Source organism: Musca domestica, unplaced genomic scaffold (assembly GCF_030504385.1).
Source record: "Musca domestica strain aabys unplaced genomic scaffold, Musca_domestica.polishedcontigs.V.1.1 74, whole genome shotgun sequence".
Taxonomy (NCBI): Eukaryota; Metazoa; Arthropoda; class Insecta; order Diptera; family Muscidae; genus Musca; species Musca domestica.
Genome location: NW_026712391.1, coordinates 569568 through 590844, shown reverse-complemented (window position 1 = coordinate 590844; position 21277 = coordinate 569568). Strand labels below are relative to the sequence as shown.

Here is a 21277-nt window from a genome sequence, read left to right as displayed (position 1 = left end):
TTATGTAACAGATTGTCATAGGGATGACCATTGGGAAAAGGTAACCAGTAAAGAAAGACTTAGAAGAAAGGCGGGATCGACTTTATGATACCCTACACCACTTTGCTAATTTAGTAGAGCTCCACATAACAATTAAAAGTTTTTATGGGAGAATTCAATCATACACGCTATGATTATAATTATAATTTAAAGTTCAAAGGACTAAATGTGCCGAAGCGTTTGTATCATTTAAATTCGGACTTTTATTGACCATTTGGTGCAGAATTAATTTGAAATCGGATAAATATATATATATATGGGAGCTATAACCAAATCGGAACCGATCTCGATAAAATTTAGCAAAGATATTTCTGAGCTGTATTTGATATATCTCCCTGAATATCGTTGTTACGGTGTGCATATTACGGCTGTGAGTAACAAATATAACAAATCGGATGAACGGTATATATGGGAGCTATAGCTATATCTCAACCGATCTTCATCAAATTTGACATACTAGCTTCTGGACTCAATTCGGTCGTAAGGGCCCAATTCCATCCCATTTGGACAAATATTAGACGTTTGGTGCACAATAAAAGGTAAATCGGGCGAAGTTATATATGGGAGCTATATCCAAATCTGAACCCAACTCGATAAAATTTAGCAAAGGTATTTCTGAGCTGTATTTGATATATTTCCCCAAATATTGTTGTTACAGAGTGCATATTACGGCTGCGAAGGACAAAAATAACAAATCGGATGAAACAAATATATGGGAGCTATAGCTATATCTGAACCGATTTTGATCACATTTGGCATACTTATTTTCAGGTCTAATTTGATTGTATGTGCAAAATTCCATACTATTCGGGCTGATATTACACGTTTGGTGCACAATAAAAGGCAAATCGGACGAAGATATATATGGGAGCTATATCTAAATTTTGATCGATTATCTCCAATTTCAATAGGGTTCGTCCTTGGGCCAAACAAATGATTTGTGCAAAATTTCATCTCAATCGGATAATAAATGCGACCTGCATTTTGTTCACAAGAATACATGGACAGACAGACGGACGGACGGCCAGACGGACTGACATGGATAAATCAACTCAGAAAGTGATTGTATGGAGATCCTCAAAAGTAATTATGGGTCTATCTCGCTTCCTTTTCCATGTTACAAACAAATGCACAAAGTACCCTTACCACTATGTGGTGTAGGGTATAAAAATGGAATTTTTGCTACTTTAAAGTTGCGAAAGTTCCAAAAGGTACAAAATTGCACTACATTATTATTGATCAATTGAAAAGACGTAGAACTTTAAAATTTGGTATGAGGGTAACTCATTACGCAAAGGGGTATGGGAAATGAGTACTTTAAGAGTACGAAACGCACTAAAGGGAATAACATTGTAAAGATTGGTTATTGGGTGATTGGTAACAGCCAAAGTTTTGAAAAGGCAACGGGATGGGATAAGGGGTAATTTTTGAAAATTCGCACTCTAGGAATACAAAAAGCTGCGAATGGTACAAAACGATACGACATAATTGTTTAGAGACTGCTAAGAGGTAGAGCATTGAAATATCTGATTTTCGAGAAATTCGTACTTTATGGACACTTATATTACAAGGTAAGAATTTGAATTCTAAAATTTGGTACGAAGTTATGTCGTAGGTAAATCTTATAAAAAGTTGATTTAAAATATTATATATTTTTCGTACTAAAAGGTACTAAGTGCGAAGAAGAGGAGATGAAAGTCTGAATTTTGGCAAGAAGGTAACTTCTGGTGTAAAGAAGCATGAATTACTGGATATATGTATATATTTTAAAAAATTACCAACCCTCCACCATTCTATGGAGGGTATATTAACTTTGTCATTCCGTTTGTAACTCCTCGAAATATTCATAATAGACCCCACAAAGTATATATATTCTGCATCAGCGTAAAATTCTAAGACGGTCCAGCTATGTCCGCCTGTCTGCCTGTTATAATCACGCAATTTTTCGAACGAATTGAGATAGAAGGCTAAAATTTTGCATACATGCATAGTTTACCAGTAGGCAGGTTAAATTCGTAACTGGGCCATATCGGTTCCCGTTTTCGTATAGCCCCCATATAACGGTACCTCCCGATATTCGGTATTTTCAAGATTTTAGCGACACTATTTGCCGGAATTATTTAGAATTTCGTATTTGTAGTTCGTAATGGGTACTACAACCTATGACAAACATTTTTATATGCAGGTCCACGTCTTTGTATAGCCCCCATATAGCGGTACCGCCCTATAGTCGGTATTTTGACGATTTCAGCAAAATTAGTCACCGAAATCGTTTCAAATTTTGTACTGGAAGATCCTAATGGGTACTACAGCCTATGACAAAAATTGTTGAATGCAAGTCCAATTCTTCGTATAGCCCCCATATAAAGATACCTCCCTATATTCGGTATTTTGATGATTTCAGCAACATTATTCACCGAAATCGTTTCAAATTTTGTACTGGAAGATCCTAATGGATGCTACAAACTAATTGTTTGTGCAGGTCCACGTCTTCGTATAGCCTCCATATCACGGTTTTCATATTCTGATGCGATATCCAATAAATTTTATTTCAACACACAATTTTCTCACAATTCACACATTCGATATAACCCCTCATTGGCTAGCCCTTGAGCTACCTCGTCCATCGTCATCCTCCACAGAGGCATTCTCCGGCAGGGTCTCAACTCTGTGCAGCATAAATTGGACATTGTAATAGGGAATATTCAGAGTGACCACAAGGCAATAGAGTAAAATTTGTAAATATTTTGTACGCAAAACATAGGCGGCCCCTTGGCCCTTGGGAAACAGCGGATGTTCACGACTCTGACAATCGAACATAAAATAGCCACCATCATGACCGGGCAGGCGACCAAAAGCCAGACATTTCCTCGAGCATTGTAACAAACCAAATTGCTGATGGGTGTTGAAGAAGTACATCAGGGCCTCGGCTAAATTCATACGATTGAAATTGGGTCGGCAGTACAATTGGCCATAGCACAGTGGCTCAATGTGAACCGAAAATTTCACATTATCCAGTCGGCATTCTACATCCAGATCTTCGGCCCGCATTTCATAGTCACGTATTTTAATGTCGGCAATACTCTGCTCGTGATACCCGTCTCCATTGATGATAATCGCATCCATAAGTTGAGAACTCCAATCGGCCAGGCGATATAATCGAGCCGCACACAAAGCCATAACACAGCAGGCCAAATATTGTTTGCCACGATTTTTACTATCAAACACCGGGGCTTGAGGATGTAAATTACCCCAGAGGGACCACAGGCGATTTTCAATTTCAATATCAAATTTCTTATATTTCGATACGGCTGTTCCGCGATATATCCCTGCGGCATTTCTTCGATTCAAACGACTCCAAATGGGTAGGCAATGTTCCAGCCAGGCAGGGGTTTCGTTGTGGGCACATATTGCCGCTTCCTCCTCGCCGGGAATGTTACAGGCATCAACTCCTGTTAGCAGTTGAAGGATGTTGGCCGTGAGAGGAGATTTCTTGTAGGAAATGATGTCGACAACCTGAAAAAATCAAAAGTTTTTATGAATTGTGATATCTGAATAGATCGGCAGGGGACCTGTGAAAGGCAACTACCTGTCCACAGAAGAGCTGTTAAAGGTCTTCTGTCCATAGGAGAGCTGTTAAAGGCCTTTTGTCCACGGAAGACCATTTAAAGACCGTACGATCCTAAAAGGCCTTCTGTCCCAGAAACACAGTTAGAGGAGTCTGCCCAATGGAAAACCTGCTAAAAAGCTTCTGTCTACAGGAGATCTCTTAAAGGCTTTTTGTGTATAGCAGAACTTTTAAGGGTCTCCTACTGACAGAAAGACCTGTTAATGGACTTCTGTCCACAGAAAACAAGTTAGGGGCCTGTAGAGATCTATTTAAGGCCTTCCGTCATCCAAAATCCTATTAATCGACCTCTGTCCACAGAAGACACAGAAGACTTGCTAAAAGCTTTCTTTCCACAGAAGGCTTGCTGAAAATCTCTGGCCAACGGAAGACCTATTTGTGGTCTTCTATCCACAGAAAACGTTTTAAAGGACTTCTGTCCCCAGAAGACCTTTTAAAGGACTTCTGTCCCAGAAGACCTCTGAGAGGACTATCCCCAGAAGTTCGTTTAAAGGACAGAAGTCCCCAGAAAAAAAGAACTTCTGTCCCCAGAAGACCTTTTCAAGGACTTCCGTTCAAAGGACAGAAGTCCCCAGAAAAAAAGGACTTCTGTCTTCTGGGAACAGAAGTCCTTCAACTGGTCCTCTAAAAGGACTTCTGTCCCCAGAAAAAAAGGACTTCTGTCCCAAGAAGACGTTTTGAAGGAGGCTTGCTGAAACTCTCTGGCCAGAGTATCCGCTCCCAGCAGATACTGATAAGCCTGTTAAAGGACTTCTGTTCCCAGAAGACCTTTTATAGGACTTCTGTCCACAAAAGATCTGTTAGAAGCCTTCTGTCCACAGAAGACCTGTTAGAGGCTTTTGTCCTGTTGTGGGTCTCTGATCAAAAGTAGACTTGTTAGAGGCCTAATGTCCCCAGAAGATCTGTTAAAGGCCTTTTGTTCCCAGAAGACCTGTTAAATATCATAACCTTTTAGAGACCTTCTACCCTTTTAGAGACCCCAAAAATCATTTAAAGGTCCCAATAGATCTGTGTAGGCCCAGAAGACCCTCAAAGATCTCTTGTCTATAGAAAATATTTCCGATTGAATATAACTTACAAAAAATGAATACTCCCCGTCCTCTTTCCACGTCGGACTGCAGGCCCTTTGATCCATATAATGCACCAGGGACTTGATATCGGCAAATAGAATCCACGAAGCAGTATTACGTTCCGGATAACGTTTAACACCTTTCATCGCCTTGAATCTCTTTCGCCTACTACGTTCCTCCCCCTCTCCATCCTCCTCATCCACGATGTCACTTCGTGGCATATTATCCAGGACATGCATTGAGGAATACGAATCAAATAAATGAAAATGGACATCGCGACATATGGCATAGCTAGAATTTGCAGTGTGGATCAGTAGATACTTCCGCGCTTTGGTGGCTCTCTCAATTTGCTGCCCGAGGTCTCCAATAAGACCTAGAGGTTCAAAAATCTTTATCCATATGTCAAAGGTGTAATCATCGACGGAGATATTTTTGACAATTCTCTCCGAAGAATTGGAGAAATCGTCAATGGCATCACAAAGAATCCGCGTGGAATCGATTACTTGATCTATGCGCTGTGCGGTCCATTGATTGTGGGGCTTGAGAATGGCGTAGAGTATGGACAGGGTGCTGGCAAAGAAACAGGGTTTTATTTGATCCCAAAGACATTCGTCACGACCCTCCAGGAATTTACTGCCCTGTATTTTGAAGAGATAATCTATGTGACGCAGGTGGTAGCCATAGAGTAGGGGTTGAGGGAGAGATTCCTCACGTTGTTGTGGAAGTTTGGAGCCGAACTGGTGTTTGGGTGGTAAATCTGTAGGGGTTTCATCGTCATATTCATTATCTGCCACCACAGTGTGATCATCTTCCGAAGATGCTTCAGCAGAGGTTTCTTTGTTTCGAGGCCATTTGACTTTATTTTGTTGGGCTTGGGCCTTGGCCTCTTGGAACTCTTCCAAACGTTCCCTCTCCACGAGCAATTCATTTTCCAAAAATTCCAATTTGGACTTTTTACTTTGCTCTCGGCGTTGTTGTTCCTTCAATGCCTGGCGATACATACGCTGCTCCACATTGGCTGGCCATGGCCGATAGCGCCCAATTTCCTCGGGCGTGATGTCATATACCTTAAAAGGGATGACCACATAATTGTTTACATCGCAGCCCAGGGGATTACAGCCGAATTCTATGCGCCTTATTAGCGAGTCCAGCTCCACGGATCTTAGCAAACATGCCGGCCCCCTCTTGAATTGGCGATTGCCAACCTGGGTGACGGGATAACCGATAAACATGTAAAGAAAGTTGTAGCGTTTTATCAGGACACAGCTGAATTGCTGGCATATGACCAGGATCCGATTATAGTTTATCAAACAATCGAGCAGGACCTGCCGAAGGGGTTTGCTGAGGTCGGATTTAATTATTTTCTCCACCTTTAGTTCATAGCTACGCTGGCCCAAACTCAGCGAGGGCACTTTCATTGATAAAACCGCTCCCAGCAGATACTGATAGGTTTGTAGATCTTCCTCAAACTTCTCCGTGGCCCTGAGGGCATAATCTATTAGCTCCGCTGTCCAGGAGGATATTTTATAGCGTGCCGTAAGACCAAGGGTCACAAGGCAGGACAACAACCCCTTCACCTTGGCCTGTTCTTCATGCAAACGTGGCTGCTTTTGGGAACCCAGAATTATCCAGGTACCTTCGGGCAGGCTGTGGAAATTACTGGGACTGGCCAATTCCTCTTCCAGGGTTATGGTGGGGCTTTCAGCGGGTGGTTGTGTGGGAAAAGCTGCATTGACATTATCATAATCCTGATCATGTCTTACCATGTATTCCAATTGTTCCAGGTACTGTTTGTCAGACCTCAAGAGGACCTGGGCAGCCGGTTTATACAATTTAGGTCTATCTACTGCGGATTCGGGTAGGGAGTCAACTATTTCACACACAATTCGCTGGGCCAGGCTTTCAATGATTTCATTATCATCCATTAGGGGTAGGCGTTCCTGCTCCTTCAGCGATTCAATGCTGCAGACCTTTTCCAACTTCTTTTTGTCCTTCTTATCCTTTTTGGATTTTTTGGGTTTCTTGGTTTTCTTCTCGCCTCCCTCCTCTCCCCCGGTTTGGTTGTCTACTTGGGCCAATTGATCTCCGGCCGCCCCTTCTGCTTCATTGCCCTCCCTCCCATTTTCCTTGGCATAGGTTTCGGGAGTCAATTTAAGTTTTGGATATCTCAGCTTCCGCACCTTGCCATCCATTATGGGCTTGATGCAACCCACATTGATGGCATGCAGAAACAATTTTCCACCATTGCGCATTTTCAAAGACTTTTCATGGAGGTTTTTCAAAAAGGAGTCCTTATTTGAGTACATTTGCAGGACGGCATAACCTTTGGACATGTAGTCCTCGGGATCCAAAACATGGCCCACCTTGTCGCGACGAAATGGATCATAGACATAAAATAGCTCGCCATCCCGCCAAGCTGCCACCACGCAATTGTCGATTTGTATTAAAGCTGCCTCCCACTGGGCCCCAAATAAAGCCTCAAGGCCACAAGCCAGCAGGGAATCCTGAAACTTTTTGCAATAATCCGAAACTGTGCCGGTGTAGAAAAATGGAGCCTTCTTTAGCGAGGCCTTAAATGTGCCCAAGACATATTTATCTGGCAAATCGGTGACATTTATCTGTTGATTATCCTTTAGCTTTAGTTTTCTCCTCAAACTTTTGTAATAAGCCGTCCCAAGGCGTATCAGCTCATCCACTGAGTCCGAGGTCCAGTCCATGGGTCGCTCAATCAGGGCATACAATATGGCCATAACGGAAATCAACATTGAGGCATTCGGTATCACACCCGAGGTGGGTGGAAACAGTCCATTGTTACAGCCCGGTATTAGGGCATAGCTCTCATTCACCACAGTCCACATTTTGTGGAACCTCTTGGGAAAGGGTCGCCGGGCCAAAGGTTCACTAATCTTGCCAAAATTTACTAAATTTATTTCATACAAATGAAACTCCTCGCCCATACTGGCAGCCTCACTGAGGTTCACCACCAAATGGACCAAATGTTCGACAAAGTTGGTCAACATCAGAGCACATCTGCCCCCAACGGAATCTCTTGCACAATCCTCTCCCCTGCCATTGGGATCGAAAATGTAATAGGAGTTCTTACATCTCTTGCGTATCAGCAGATATAAGTTCGAGCAACATAACACACAGGCATTGTATTTGTTGAAATATAAACTCAAGGCCTTGTAGATATTCGGTTCACCCTTCAGCGTCCCATTGAAATGCAGTTTTAGACCAACTTCTGCCTGGCGCTCCACCACTTGCGGTATTATATCGTAATCACTGTTGGCGCTTCTGTAGTTCATTTTGTGACTCTTGGCAATTAGCTTTTCGCCCATTTTCAAAATGTAGTCCAACGTTTCACAGGTCCAGAAGTCCGAGTTTAAACGGAAACTTTCCACAAAGGCCACATAGAGACATGCCATTTCTTTGGGGCGATTGAATGTTCTGAAGTGGAAAAGAAAGATTTTTTAATAAAGTTTTGAATTTGGAAACCAAAAATGTTACTATCCCAGAAAAATTTTAAAGTTACATGGGCCACTCAGCAAAATAATATTATTACCTAGTAATGTGTTTAGTAAGTACCCTATGGTATTGGTAACTATGTACCTTCTAAACCCTCATTTGGTAATGTCATTATTTTTGGGCGTATTGGTAGTTCAGATGGTATGTTGTTGTCATTATTTTATAGCATCCTGGTAATGCAGAAGGTAAGTGGTCATTATCATTCTGTTGTCAATTTTTAAGTAAGGGGTTAGTAGGCGGATACCTAAGTAGTTGCTGGCACCAAAAGGTAATTAGGGGACCCATTGTCTGATAATGACATATTTTCTTTTCAGGGACGTATTCTGGGTGGGAACCCAGAGCTTGGAACTTTTTCGAAATGTTATTTTTTTAATATTTTTTATATCCTCCACCCCACTATTGAGGGTATATTAACTTTGTCATTCCGTTTGTAACTCCTCGAAATACTCATGTCAGACCCAACACATTATCTTTCCAACGAATTGAGATAGAAGACTAAAATTTTGCACATATGTGTATTTTGCTAGTAGACAGGTTATGTTCGGTGTCAGTCCACGTTTTCGTATAGCCCCCAAAAGCGGTACCTCTCAATATTCGGTATTTTGATGATTTTGGCTGCATTATTTACCAGAATTGTTTAAAAATTCGTATTTGAAGTTCGTATTGGGTACTACAGCCTCTGACGGAAAATTGCCTATGCAGGTCCACGTTTTCGTATGGAACGATACCTCCAGATATTCGGTATTTTGATGATTTTTGCGCCATTATTCATCTGAATTGTTTCAATTTTTTTATTTAAAGTTCGCAATAGGTACTACAAAATCGCGTGTGCAGGTCTTCATATAACCCCCATATGTTACCTCCGATATTCGGCATTTGGTGGTTTTTGCGGCATTATTTCAAAATTCGTAGTTGAAGTTCGTAATGAGTACTACAACCAACTGCAACAAAAACTTGTCAATGCAGGTCTACGTCTTCGCATAGCCCCCATAAAACGATACCTCCTGAAATCCGGTATTTTGATGATTTTAGCGACACTTTTTACCGGAATTGTGTTAGCAGTCAGATAGCTTCTTGAATAAAAGACAAGTTGTGTAATTGATAGAAAGTAATCTTTACTGAACAAAGGTTTAAAGAGAAGTAGTTAGGTTACAATGAGATGATAGTTATAAAACCTAACGGAATACAACTTTAGTAAACTAGTACTAAAAGTATGAAGTAGTAAATGGGTTGTGAAACAAAACAGGGTGAATCTTCAGATGTATTTTACATACCCTACCTCAACCCATATACTATTTCCATAAACAGATAATTCGTTCAATTAATTTTCAGTTTGAAATAACATTTTCGAAAACTTGACATGTTTCTCTTTGGTCAAGCATTTAGTAAACATATCAGCTATATTAGTATCACTTGACACATATTCTAAAACAATGTCCTTATTTTCAAACTTTTCACGTATGTAGTGATATCTAATATCTATATGCTTGCTCCTTTTGTGAGCAACTGGATTTTCAACCATAAACTGGGCACTTTGGTTATCGCATCTTATTGTAGTCGCTGACTGGATAAATTCATGAAGTCCTATTTCAGCAAGTAGGCTTCTGATATAAACCACTTCTTTGGTGCCTTGACACATGGCAATATACTCGGCTTCCATGGAACTTAGTGCAACGATCTTTTGTTTCTTCGATTCCCAAGTTATTGGACCTCCAGCAAGAAAAATTACAAATCCACTAAATGATTTGCGGTCCACCACATTTGAGCCCCAGTCTGCATCTGTGTAACATACCAAATCATTAGAAGAACTGAATGATAACGTACCTTTTGGATTTTGCTTCAGGTATCGCAAAACATTTTTGGCTGCAACAAAATGCTCCTTGTGTGGATGACTATTAAACTGCGAGAGCTTTGACACGATGTGTGATATGTCAGGACGTGAGGCAGCAGATAAATATGTCAGCGATCCTATTAACGACTGGTATATTTTTACATCAAATCCATGACAGTTATCTTCTTTACAAGCTTCCAAGACCGTTCCAGCCACAAAAGGGGTAAACAATGGCTTACATTGTTCCATATTCCATTCTCGAATCAATTCTTCTGTATACGATAACTGATGTACTGATATATTTCCTCGAGGACCGTCTCTTTTTATCTCCATCCCCAAATAGTAATTGACCGGACCTCTGTCAATCGCATCCACATACTTATTCAAGCTCAGTACCACCTCGCTTAATGTGTTCTCCTCTGAACATGCGAGTAAAATATCGTCGACATAAATAGCCAACATTACCAATTCTCCCTCCTTATGCAACACGTACAAGCAACTATCAGTCTTGCAGCGAACAAAATTTAAATCGAGCAATATTTGGTTTATTTTGCGATACCAATCTCGGCCAGCCTGTTTGAGACCATAAATAGATTTTTTTAGCTTGCAAACTCCATTTGGGATATTTTTGTCAATAAACATAGGCGGCTGCCGCATATAAACCTCTTCTTTCAATTCACCATTAAGGTATGCAGAAACAATATCGATATGGTTGACAAGCATCTTCCGACCAGCAGCAACAGCAAACAACATTCTAATAGCAGTAAATCTCACAACTGGGGAGTACGTTTCATTATAGTCAATTCGGAACTTTTGAGAGAATCCCTGAGCAACAAGTCGTGCCTTGTGTTTAACAATATTTCCAGAAGGGTCTCTCTTGGTGACAAACACCCACTTACAACCAACAGTATTCTTTCCATCTGGTCTCTCCACAAGTTCCCATGTGCTTTTTCTCATCAGTGACTCATATTCCTCTCTCATTGCCTTTCTCCAGTCATTTGCGTTGGAAGATTGCATCGCCTCCTCAACCGTACTCGGATCTTTATTAATTTCTTCGACTTTATTTACAATTTGAGTAGGTTCCACAACGAATATTTTTTTTGGTCGTCCTTTTCTTCCCGTTTTCACTATTTTCGGCCTACCTCTTTTTCTTTTCTCACCAACTTGCGCGTTGACTGATCCATCCGTTGAGAATTCACTATGGTTGTCATCCGATTCATTTGCATTGTTGCTCTCTTGAATTCCTCTTTCGGGTTGACATTCGCTATCGGGAAAAGGTTGAAGATTTAATTCAACATTAAACCAATCATCTTTGTTCCGCTTTATTCCATCATCCGTATCGACTGTATTTGTAAATTTCTTTTCAAAGAAAACAATATCACGAGCAATAACAATATTTCTGCATTCTTTGTTGTATAATCGGTAGGCCTTCGACTGGTGTGCATAACCAACAAAAACATATGGCTTTCCTTTGGGTTGTAGCTTAGACCGACCTGGCTTTTTGTCCAAGGCAACAACGTCGCATCCAAAACATCGAAGATGAGCCACTGTAGGTTTCTACCAAACCAACATTCATAGGGCGTCTTGTTTTTCAAAACCTTTGATGGGCAACGATTCCTTACGTATGTGGCTGTGTTGACGGCTTCGGACCACAAAGAATGAGGAAGGTTAGAGTCACATAACATACACCGCGCCATCTCAACTACGGTTCTGTTTAATCTTTCGGCAACTCCGTTCTGCTGCGGGGTGTATTTTACTGTAGTCTGGTGTTCTATGCCTGCCGACGATAAATACAGTTGAAATTCGTTAGACAAATACTCACTCCCGTTATCGCTTCTTAGAATTTTCATTTTACAACCAGTCTGTCTTTCTGACATCGTACAGAAATCTTTGAAAACTTTAAGGGCGTCTGATTTTTTTCTCAAAAAATAGATTGTCGCGAAGCGTGAGTAGTCGTCAATAAAAGATATGAAATATCTGGAACCACCTTCGCTTACAACTCGCATTGGACCGCATATATCCGAATGCACTACCTCTAATGGCTTCTTACTGAAACGTTCTCCATATTTAGTAAACGGCTTAACAGTCATCTTGCACATAGCACATGTCACACAATCGATTTCAGCTTTTGGGTCTATGGCCAGTCCTCTCACCATTTCCAGATTCTGTAACTTTTCCATATCTTTGCAATTTAAGTGGCCCAGCCTACGATGCCACAGCGCATTATCAGCTTTCTCGTTCACCATCATCAATTCCTCTTTCACATAAAATGTTGTGGTAAATATTCCACCTTTAGGCTGAGCTTCGAAAATCAAATGATTGTTTTTATTTTTTGCGCACACATTCTCTTTCGTAAATCGCACGTTATGTCCATGCTCAATTATTTTGTGAACAGACAAAAATTTGCATTTAACATTGGCACGAAGAGTACATTGCATAGAGTAATGTCGGTAAACTCCGATTTCAAATTTACATTGCCTATGCCCTCAGCAAATACACAATCACCTGATGCCAGCATTACCTTTTGCCTAAGTTCTCTTAATGAAGAGAACACACATTTATTTCCACTCATATGTGATGATGCGCCACTGTCTACAATCCACTCATTTGAGTTTAAGCTGCTCGATTCTCTGGCTGTCATTATCATCGCTTTGCTATTGCAATTCGCCTTAATGTGACCTCTCTTTCCGCATGAGTAACATCGAATATTTTTGTGCCTGTGCTGCTCACCGCTCTCTTTTTCATGTTTGCCTTTCTTCTTATTCGCCCGCCTTGAATTCGCCGCAAACACGTGTTCATCACCATTTACTATTTTCTCTCCTCGACGTTGATGCTCTTCCAACACTTTGACCTTCAACTGATCCCAACTAGGCAGAATGTCTCTACTCTCCATCGCCACTATGAAGCTTTCATATTCGTCGGGGAGACTGCACAACAACAATAAACTTACAAAATCCTCTGGTAGTGAAACGTCAATTTCTCTTAATGATTCCACCATTGAGCTGAACTCATTTATTTGTTGTTGGTATCCAATCGAATCTTGAATTTTAAATCTAACCAACCTTTTGAACAAATTTACCTTCCTGGCGGGAGTTTTGCCAACATATGTGGAACTTAATTTGTTCCAAGCTTCCTTAGCATTTTTGCACGACTTCACGTGTATTAATTCCGACGGCTTTATACAAAGCGTGATTGTTGCTAGCGCCTTAGAATCAATCACTTTCCAAGCAGCCTTTTCCTCTGCGGTTGCTGTTATTGGACATGTCCCATCTATGACACTCCAATAGTCCAAAGTGATTAACAAGCTCTTCATATGGACCGACCAACTTGAATAGTTATCTCCACACAGCTTTTCTATTTGCGCCGAACTTGCCATAATTTTCAATTTCTAAACAATCCGCGAATTAATACTTCTTTTACTTCTTTCTTATGACTTTGAACTTTTATTCTTGAAGCAATAACACGTGGGCAGTGCCTGGGCCCATAACCTATGTTAGCAGTCAGATAGCTTCTTGAATAAAAGACAAGTTGTGTAATTGATAGAAAGTAATCTTTACTGAACAAAGGTTTAAAGAGAAGTAGTTAGGTTACAATGAGATGATAGTTATAAAACCTAACGGAATACAACTTTAGTAAACTAGTACTAAAAGTATGAAGTAGTAAATGGGTTGTGAAACAAAACAGGGTGAATCTTCAGATGTATTTTACAAATTGTTTTAAATTTCGTATTTTAAGTTCGAAATCGGTACTACGGCCTATGACAAAAAATTACTTATGAAGGACTATAGCCCCCATATAAGGGGTTTCATTTAAAAGGTATTTTTCTACGGATTTTTTATTTTCTAAAAATTTTAACGTTTCTTAAAAATGGTGGAGGGTATTTAAAGTTCGGCCCGGCCAGTTAGTCGACTTCTGTCCACAGAAGACCCGTTACAGGCCTTTTGTCCTCAGAAGACCTATTAAAGGATTTCTGTCCAAAGAAAGCCAACAGAAGACTTTTTGAAGGACTTCTGTCCCCAGATGTACTGCTACTGCTTTTGTCCTCAGAAGACCTGTTAAAGGCCTGTAGTCCTAAGAAGACCTGTTAAAGGACTTTTGTTCAAAGAAGGCTTTAAAAGCTTTCTTTCCACAGAAGACTTGTTGAAGATCTCTAGCCAACAGAAAATATTTTGAAGGACTTCTGTCCCCAGAAGACCTTTCTGTTCACAGTAGATTTTTTAGAGGCTTTCTGTCCACAGAAGACCTGTCGAGGGACTTCTTTCAAAAAATTACCAGTTAGAGACCTTCTGTCTACAGAAGACCTGTTGAAGAACTTCTGTCAACAGAATACCTTTTAAAGGAAATCTGTCCAGATAAGGCCTGTTAGAGGCTTTCTGTCCCTAGAAGACCCGTTAGAGGAATTCTGTTCTCAGAAGACCTGTTATAGAACTTCTGTACCCAGAAAACCTTTTAAAGATCTGTTAATCGATATTTGGTATTTTGATGATTTTACCACCATTAACTACCGGAATTGTTTCAAATTTCGGACTTGAAGTTCGGAATCGGCACTACAGCCTGTGACAAAATATTAAGAAGGACAGCGTCTTCGTGTAGCCCCCAAAATAATGTAATTTGAGAGGTATTTATCTAAAGATTTTTTTTGGAAAATTTTCATGTAACTTCACAATGGTGAAGGGTATTAAATGTTCGGCCCGACCGAATTCAGACGCATTTTTATTTTAAAGTTTTATATTACAGTTAACCCCAAAATGGCCTCTACCCGTATTTCCAGGTACTTTGCTACCCCTTACTTACTGTTTCTTTGCTGGTTGTGCCTCCATCTTGAGAGCCCTTGAGCCAAATACAACTTGGGCTCTAAATGTCTTTTCCAAATCATCGGGTATCTTATAGACCAGCAGTTCCAACTTATCACAATCTGCAAAACGAAATATTATGGATTTTAGGTATTTAAATAAAATTTCCATAATACTACCGAATTTTTGCACTGCTGCCTCTATAAAACGCCTATCCAAATCACTTTCTCGCTGTTGCAGTCCCAAATTCCAAGTCCACAAGTCTTGTGTAGTTTTGCCCGGTATGATGTCGATCTTTTTCAACTGCTGCCCATCGAATTGATTTTGTAGCACTCGCGGATTATATGTACTGTAGGGTATACCATCGGTGGGATAAAAATTTGGCGGTTCACTTTCGTTGAGGTAGACACCAGTCTTGGGGCGCTGCAATTCGAGCTGAAGGAAAATAGGAAAGAAAATATTGAAAAATTACACTGTTCGAAAAATGTAATTTTTAATAATTATGGGGAAAATCCAGCAGATTATGAAAGTGGAACTAAAAATAGGAAACATGCATTGGGTATAAAAATTGTTGAAGATCTTCCGCATATTCAATAACTACAACAATTCCATAAAAGAAGAAGTCCTACCCATTTCAATAATCTGTAATCGTTATTGTTACAAGGCTCCTCTTAAGCACTTTTATGTACATTTAAAGTTTTGAGAGTTATACATTTATACACAACATACATACATACATACATGCGTGTGTGTATGCATGCACATGAGTCATTATATTCCAACATAACCTAAATCGGTTACTATGGCTTCCACAGTTGAGCCACTAAATCATAACAACAATTGCAAGTAGTAACCTCTCAAACGTAACGTAACTTATTATATCACTCTTGTGTGCGTATGCATGTACATATGTATCGATGTAGTTATGTTACTGTATTTGTGTTTACCCTGAGTTCATATGAAAAAAGTTTAGCAAAACTACTTCACCACCCCCTCTTAACATTGTTCATATAGGTTTAACATTGTACAATACCAATACATTTATACATACATGTTTAGGAAGCTACCCAACATACCAAAAACATAATACAGCTTGAGAATAATATTATGAAAATAGTTTATCGTAAGAATTCCTCAACAATGCTAGAGAAAAACTTTTTTGCACAAACTTTTCTCAAATCTGTCCTTTGTTGACAAATTTGTTTTAATTTTTTTTCTGAAAATTGTTGACAAAAAAATATTTTCTTTGGTTAAAATCAAAATCACGCGAATTTAAGACCCATTTCTGGACGAAATTCTAAGGTAATGATGAATAATAAATCTGGGAATCTGTAGTGTATATTATTTCAATCTCATTCCAGAATAGAGGCGTCAAAAAGTTGCAAGAATTCAAGAGAAGTGAAGAATTAGTGGAGGAGATGCGGAAGGCAGCGACAGCTAGGATGGCGATCAATGAATGAAATGTGTAAAATAATTAAAAAAAATAAAAAATAAATATTTTATACCATTGAAAATATATTACTTTCGTAAGCTTATTCTGCAATTACAAGAATAAGCTTATGAGTAAGGGTTCCCTTTCGATTTTTCTATAATTGTTAAACAAGCATTTCTCAATACATTCTCAAGATTTTCTCAAGCTTAAGGCTTATGTGTGAAAGCTTATTAAAATATTATTCTCAAGTCAATTTGGTATGCTGGGTATACTCTTCTGTAAAGTGTATCATAAGGCATTGTTTGAATGGCATATCTGAAATACAAACAAACATACATGGAGAACATATTTTACATATTTACACAAAAAAAACATATAGACATCAGACCAAACTGAAGCCATATGTATGTATGAACTTTGGAGTGATGGTTTGGGCTCGTCATGTCATTAATTTTGTCATTGCAGTAAAAAGAAAGGGCTAACGAGAGAGAGTCAAATGTTAACATATCAAGCACGGATTTCGGTGGAATAAAATAAGAAATTTGGGAATATAACCGTTATTTATTAAAACAATATACCTAGCCCTCATTAATGTTCACAAAGGTATCATAAACTATTAATAGACATACATCAGCAATTTTTTAAAATAAACATAACCAGGACTATTCTATTACAAACCAGTAAAGAAAGTCTTAAAGTCGGGCGGGGCCGACTTTATGATACCCTACGTCACTTTGCTAATTAAGTAGAGCTCCATTTAACAATTAAAAGTTTTTATGGGAGAATTCAATCATACACGCTGTGATTATAATTATAATTTATAGTTCAAAGGACTAAATATGCCGAAGCATTTGTATCTTTTAAATTCGGACTTGTATTGCACATTTGGTGCACAATTAATTTGAAATCGTATAAAGATATATATGGGAGCTATATCCAAATCTGAACCGATCTCGATAAAATTTAGCAAATGTATTTCTGAGCTATATTTGCTATATTTCCCCAAATATTGTTGTTGCAGAGTGCATATTACGGCAGCGGAGGACAAAAATAACAAATCGGATGAACAATATATATGGGAGCTATAGGTATATTTGAACCGATTTCGATCAATACTTATCATTAGGCCTATTTTTAGGCCTTATTTGGTTATATGTGCAAAAATTTCATACTATTCGCGCTGATATTACACGCTTGGTGCACAACAAAAGCCAAATCGGACGAAGATATATATGGGAGCTATATCTACATTTTTACCGATTATCTCCAATTTCAATAGGGTTCGTCCTTGGGCCAAACAAATGATTTGTGCAAAATTTCATCTGGATAGGGCAATAAATGCGAACTATACTTTGTTCTCAAAAATACATGGACAGACGGACGGACGGACATGCATAAATCGACTCAGAATGTTATTATATGCAGATCATCAAAAGGAACTATGGGTCTATCTCGTTTCCATTTGCCTGTTACAAACAAATGCACAAGGACATAATACCCTGACCACTTTGTGGTGTAGGGTGTAAAAAGACTATTCTATTACAAAAGACATATTTGATGACGCTTATCCTCTTATGTATGCCTGCCTCACACACATGTGCACATACAAAGCTACAGATGAACATTATTTACTCTGAACCAAAATGCAAGTCAACTTCTTTCATACCATAATGGGTCATGTACATTATATGTTATATTTGTATTCTGTACATTTGTTCAGATGAAAAATACTTGAATAAAACTGTACATAGAAAAGAATTATTGTTATACACTCCACCGCATATAATAATATGGAGGGTATATTAGGTTTGTCATTCCGAAATAAGCATTCTAGACCCCACAAATGATATATTTTCTTGATGAATTAATATTCTATGCCGATTTGTCATGTCCGTCCGGCTGTCTGCCCATCTGTGGAAATCACTCTAGGTTCCGAACGGAATAATGCATTATAAGTTCCTAGAATAGTTATACCCTCAGCCATTTGACTAGAGAAGGTACATATCATTTGATACGGCCAAATTTTTAGACCCTAGGTCTCTTTGGGCTAAATCCGTTTCAGAACATTTGGAGTTGATCTAGCAATGTCCGTACTCCGTCCGTCTGACTGGCTGGAGCGCATGATAATTCTTTAAGGGAGAATCCTATTTGGTCCATCAAACCTCAAACTTAGATCGAGTTTCGAGATGGGAAATATCGATCCACTCCTTCTGGTACGTCCCCAAATAAAATCGAAATTAAAAAAAATACTTTTCTGCACAGAGAGAAAAAAATAAAACGATTTTGCTCCAACTTAACAAATCCTAATATTTGCATCAGTGCTAGATCTGGTGCGAACATTAACAATACCGGGTCCCTCCATTAAGTACCTCCTTCACAAAGGGTCAAACTGTTGAATAATTATAACTCTTATAAAATGTGAAGTAAAAGTCCGATTTTTACACACATCACAATTTTTCTATTAAGCCAAGGTACAGTGGAATACATCGGTCGACTCCTTCTAGTACCTCGCCCACAAAAGGTCAAATTTCTGAATATCCATGGAGCTCATAAACCGCCAAAACTACATCCGATTCCATTTAGACTTGACACATCTCAAAATTTCCATCAACACAAGAGCTGTTAAAAAGGTGGTAGAGATCGGACCCTTTCTTCTGGTACTTCCACCACAATAGGTCAAAGTTTTGAATAACCAAAACGATTATGAAATTCGAAATAAGTATCCGGTTCTCTTCATATTTCAACAAATATGGGATATATCGGTCTACTCTTCTTGTACCTTCCCCACAAAAAGTCAAATTTTGTCATAAATCGAGAAATGAACATCCAAGTCCATGCAGACTTGGTACATCTTAATACTTTCAACAACACAAGATCTGTTATAAAGGTGGAAGAGATCGGACCATTTCTTATGGTACCTCTAAATCCATATATGTAAAAGTGTAGTATAACAACCGACCGAGCAAGAATCAACGTCCAGACGAAACACTGGAATCTTGAAATTTAAGTCTGACTTTTTTGTACTTTTGTACTTTGTACTAAAAGGTAGGAAAAGTACTAAAATGTACTAAAATTGAATATTTTGTACTGGACAAACGGAATAATCTAGAATTCTTTGGAATGAGGAGTGCAGGATAGATGTACCAAAGGAAGGAGTATACAATATATGACTAAGTGTGCGATCTGTACCAAATGGTACTAAATTCGGAACAGTTTAGTTTAGGATGAAGCTGGAATTTTAAAAATTTTTATTTGAGTCCTTTTTAATGGTAGGTTTGTGATAAAAAGGTGGTTTTGGAAATGTGTACTACAAGTGCAAAAAAAAGTACTAAATAGTACTATATTTAGTACAATTTTTCATTGGGTGAATATGAAATATGGTATTAGGTTAGCTGTTCATGTGTAGCCTGGAAATATGGAGGCGGATTCGGAATTGTATAAAAAAATAATTGTATAAAAGTCCTGTATGGTTCTGTATTTGGTATTGGGTGAAGGGATAGAGAAAAAATTCTAAAATTTAATATTCAGATTATTGATGGTATCTGTATTTGAAATTTGGCGTACGTTTGAAAATACGTCTTATATTTGGTAGTGGGTGAGGGCATGGACTGGAATCCTTAAATTTGATATTGAGGTCTCTTTTGGTATCTGGAATTGAGATATGGAAGTTGTTTTGGAAATTTTTACTAAAATTGTATGAAAAGTACTAAATTTGGATCACTGTTGGTATCTAGGATGGAGAGATGTAGATTGCATATCCTAAGCGTATGTACTATATGTTACAACATTTGATATTGGGTGAAGGGATAGCTTTAGAATCCTGAAAATTGATTTTGAGATCACTATTAGTTGCTAGGGTTTACACATGGAGACGTTGAAATAGTTTTGAACAGAAAAATGGATGTGGGGGTATTGTGCTATGGTTTTACTAATATACTCCTCGGTAAACTTCAAAAATGTATATGCTTAGGGTCAAAATTCAGATCAAAACTGTTAATGCCTGGCACACATTTTGTATTGTAACGTTATCAAACACTGCACTTAGCTCATATATGATGTGTATTCCCTCTTGAAAATTCCAAAATAAGTTAATATTTCTCATTGAACAAAATATAAAATTGATTTTCTGTTCAATTCAACTATTTGTCATAAAACAGATCTAATCCTAAGTGCCTTACAATTTTTATAACATCAGTCATTATTGTGATGACATTATAAACATTTTTACAAATTTCAAAAAAAAAAAAAATAGATAACAACAACCAGTAACATACACTTGTCATTCCGTCTGAATGACAATAGTTTCAGAGAGCCAGCCAAGTAAGCAAATAAATAAAGAACAGATACCCACTGAATACACACACACATACTTTGCTTTGTGTAGCTGGCGTAATACTACCATATCACACACACACACACTGAGAGACAGACTGATAATAAACAATGAAATATTGAGGGTACGTTATGGATACTCACTCACTCACCTGTTTGTTCTGATTGGATTGTTTACACCCCCCACCCCCAACTCCCTCCACCAACATGAAATTATGGCTGGATGAGTGTGTGTGTGTGTGTATGTTCACCTGCTACAAAGTGTAACTGAACAAGTATTGTGTTAGGAAGTCTACAAAACGTGTAGATCTGTGGAATGTGAATAAAATCGTATGTATGTATGACAAAAATGTAAATAGTCATAGAGAGAGCTACAAAATGCAATTTAAACCTATATAAGTCCTATAAATGACATTGACAATATATATATATATTTTTATAGTGATCGGCTAAATGTATAAAAAAGTAAATCTACCATCTATAGAAGATCTAGAACCTACTTAAGAGTGTTCCCTTCTCTCAAGAATAAAAACTTAAGATGGTTCTTGCAAAAGAGGAGTGTTGGCGATTTGTCTATAGAAAATTAAATGCCTCTTCGCCTATATAAAGTTACTATATCAACTCACG

The 21277-nt window shown here is 38.6% G+C and overlaps 1 protein-coding gene across 1 annotated transcript in view; it reads right to left on the bottom strand.

The window, feature by feature from the left end:
- Positions 1-2619: 2619 nt before the first annotated feature.
- The window catches only part of LOC131806380 (uncharacterized), a 59077-nt gene continuing 40419 nt past the window's right edge, over positions 2620-21277 (bottom strand). The window contains exons 2-5 of the mRNA XM_059130416.1: positions 15066-15321; positions 14888-15008; positions 4746-8184; positions 2620-3555 (exon numbers count right to left, since the gene is read on the bottom strand). Of these exons, the coding sequence (XP_058986399.1) occupies positions 2635-3555; positions 4746-8184; positions 14888-15008; positions 15066-15321 (4737 nt within the window). The 3' untranslated portion in view covers positions 2620-2634. The remainder of the gene's footprint in view (positions 3556-4745; positions 8185-14887; positions 15009-15065; positions 15322-21277) is intronic.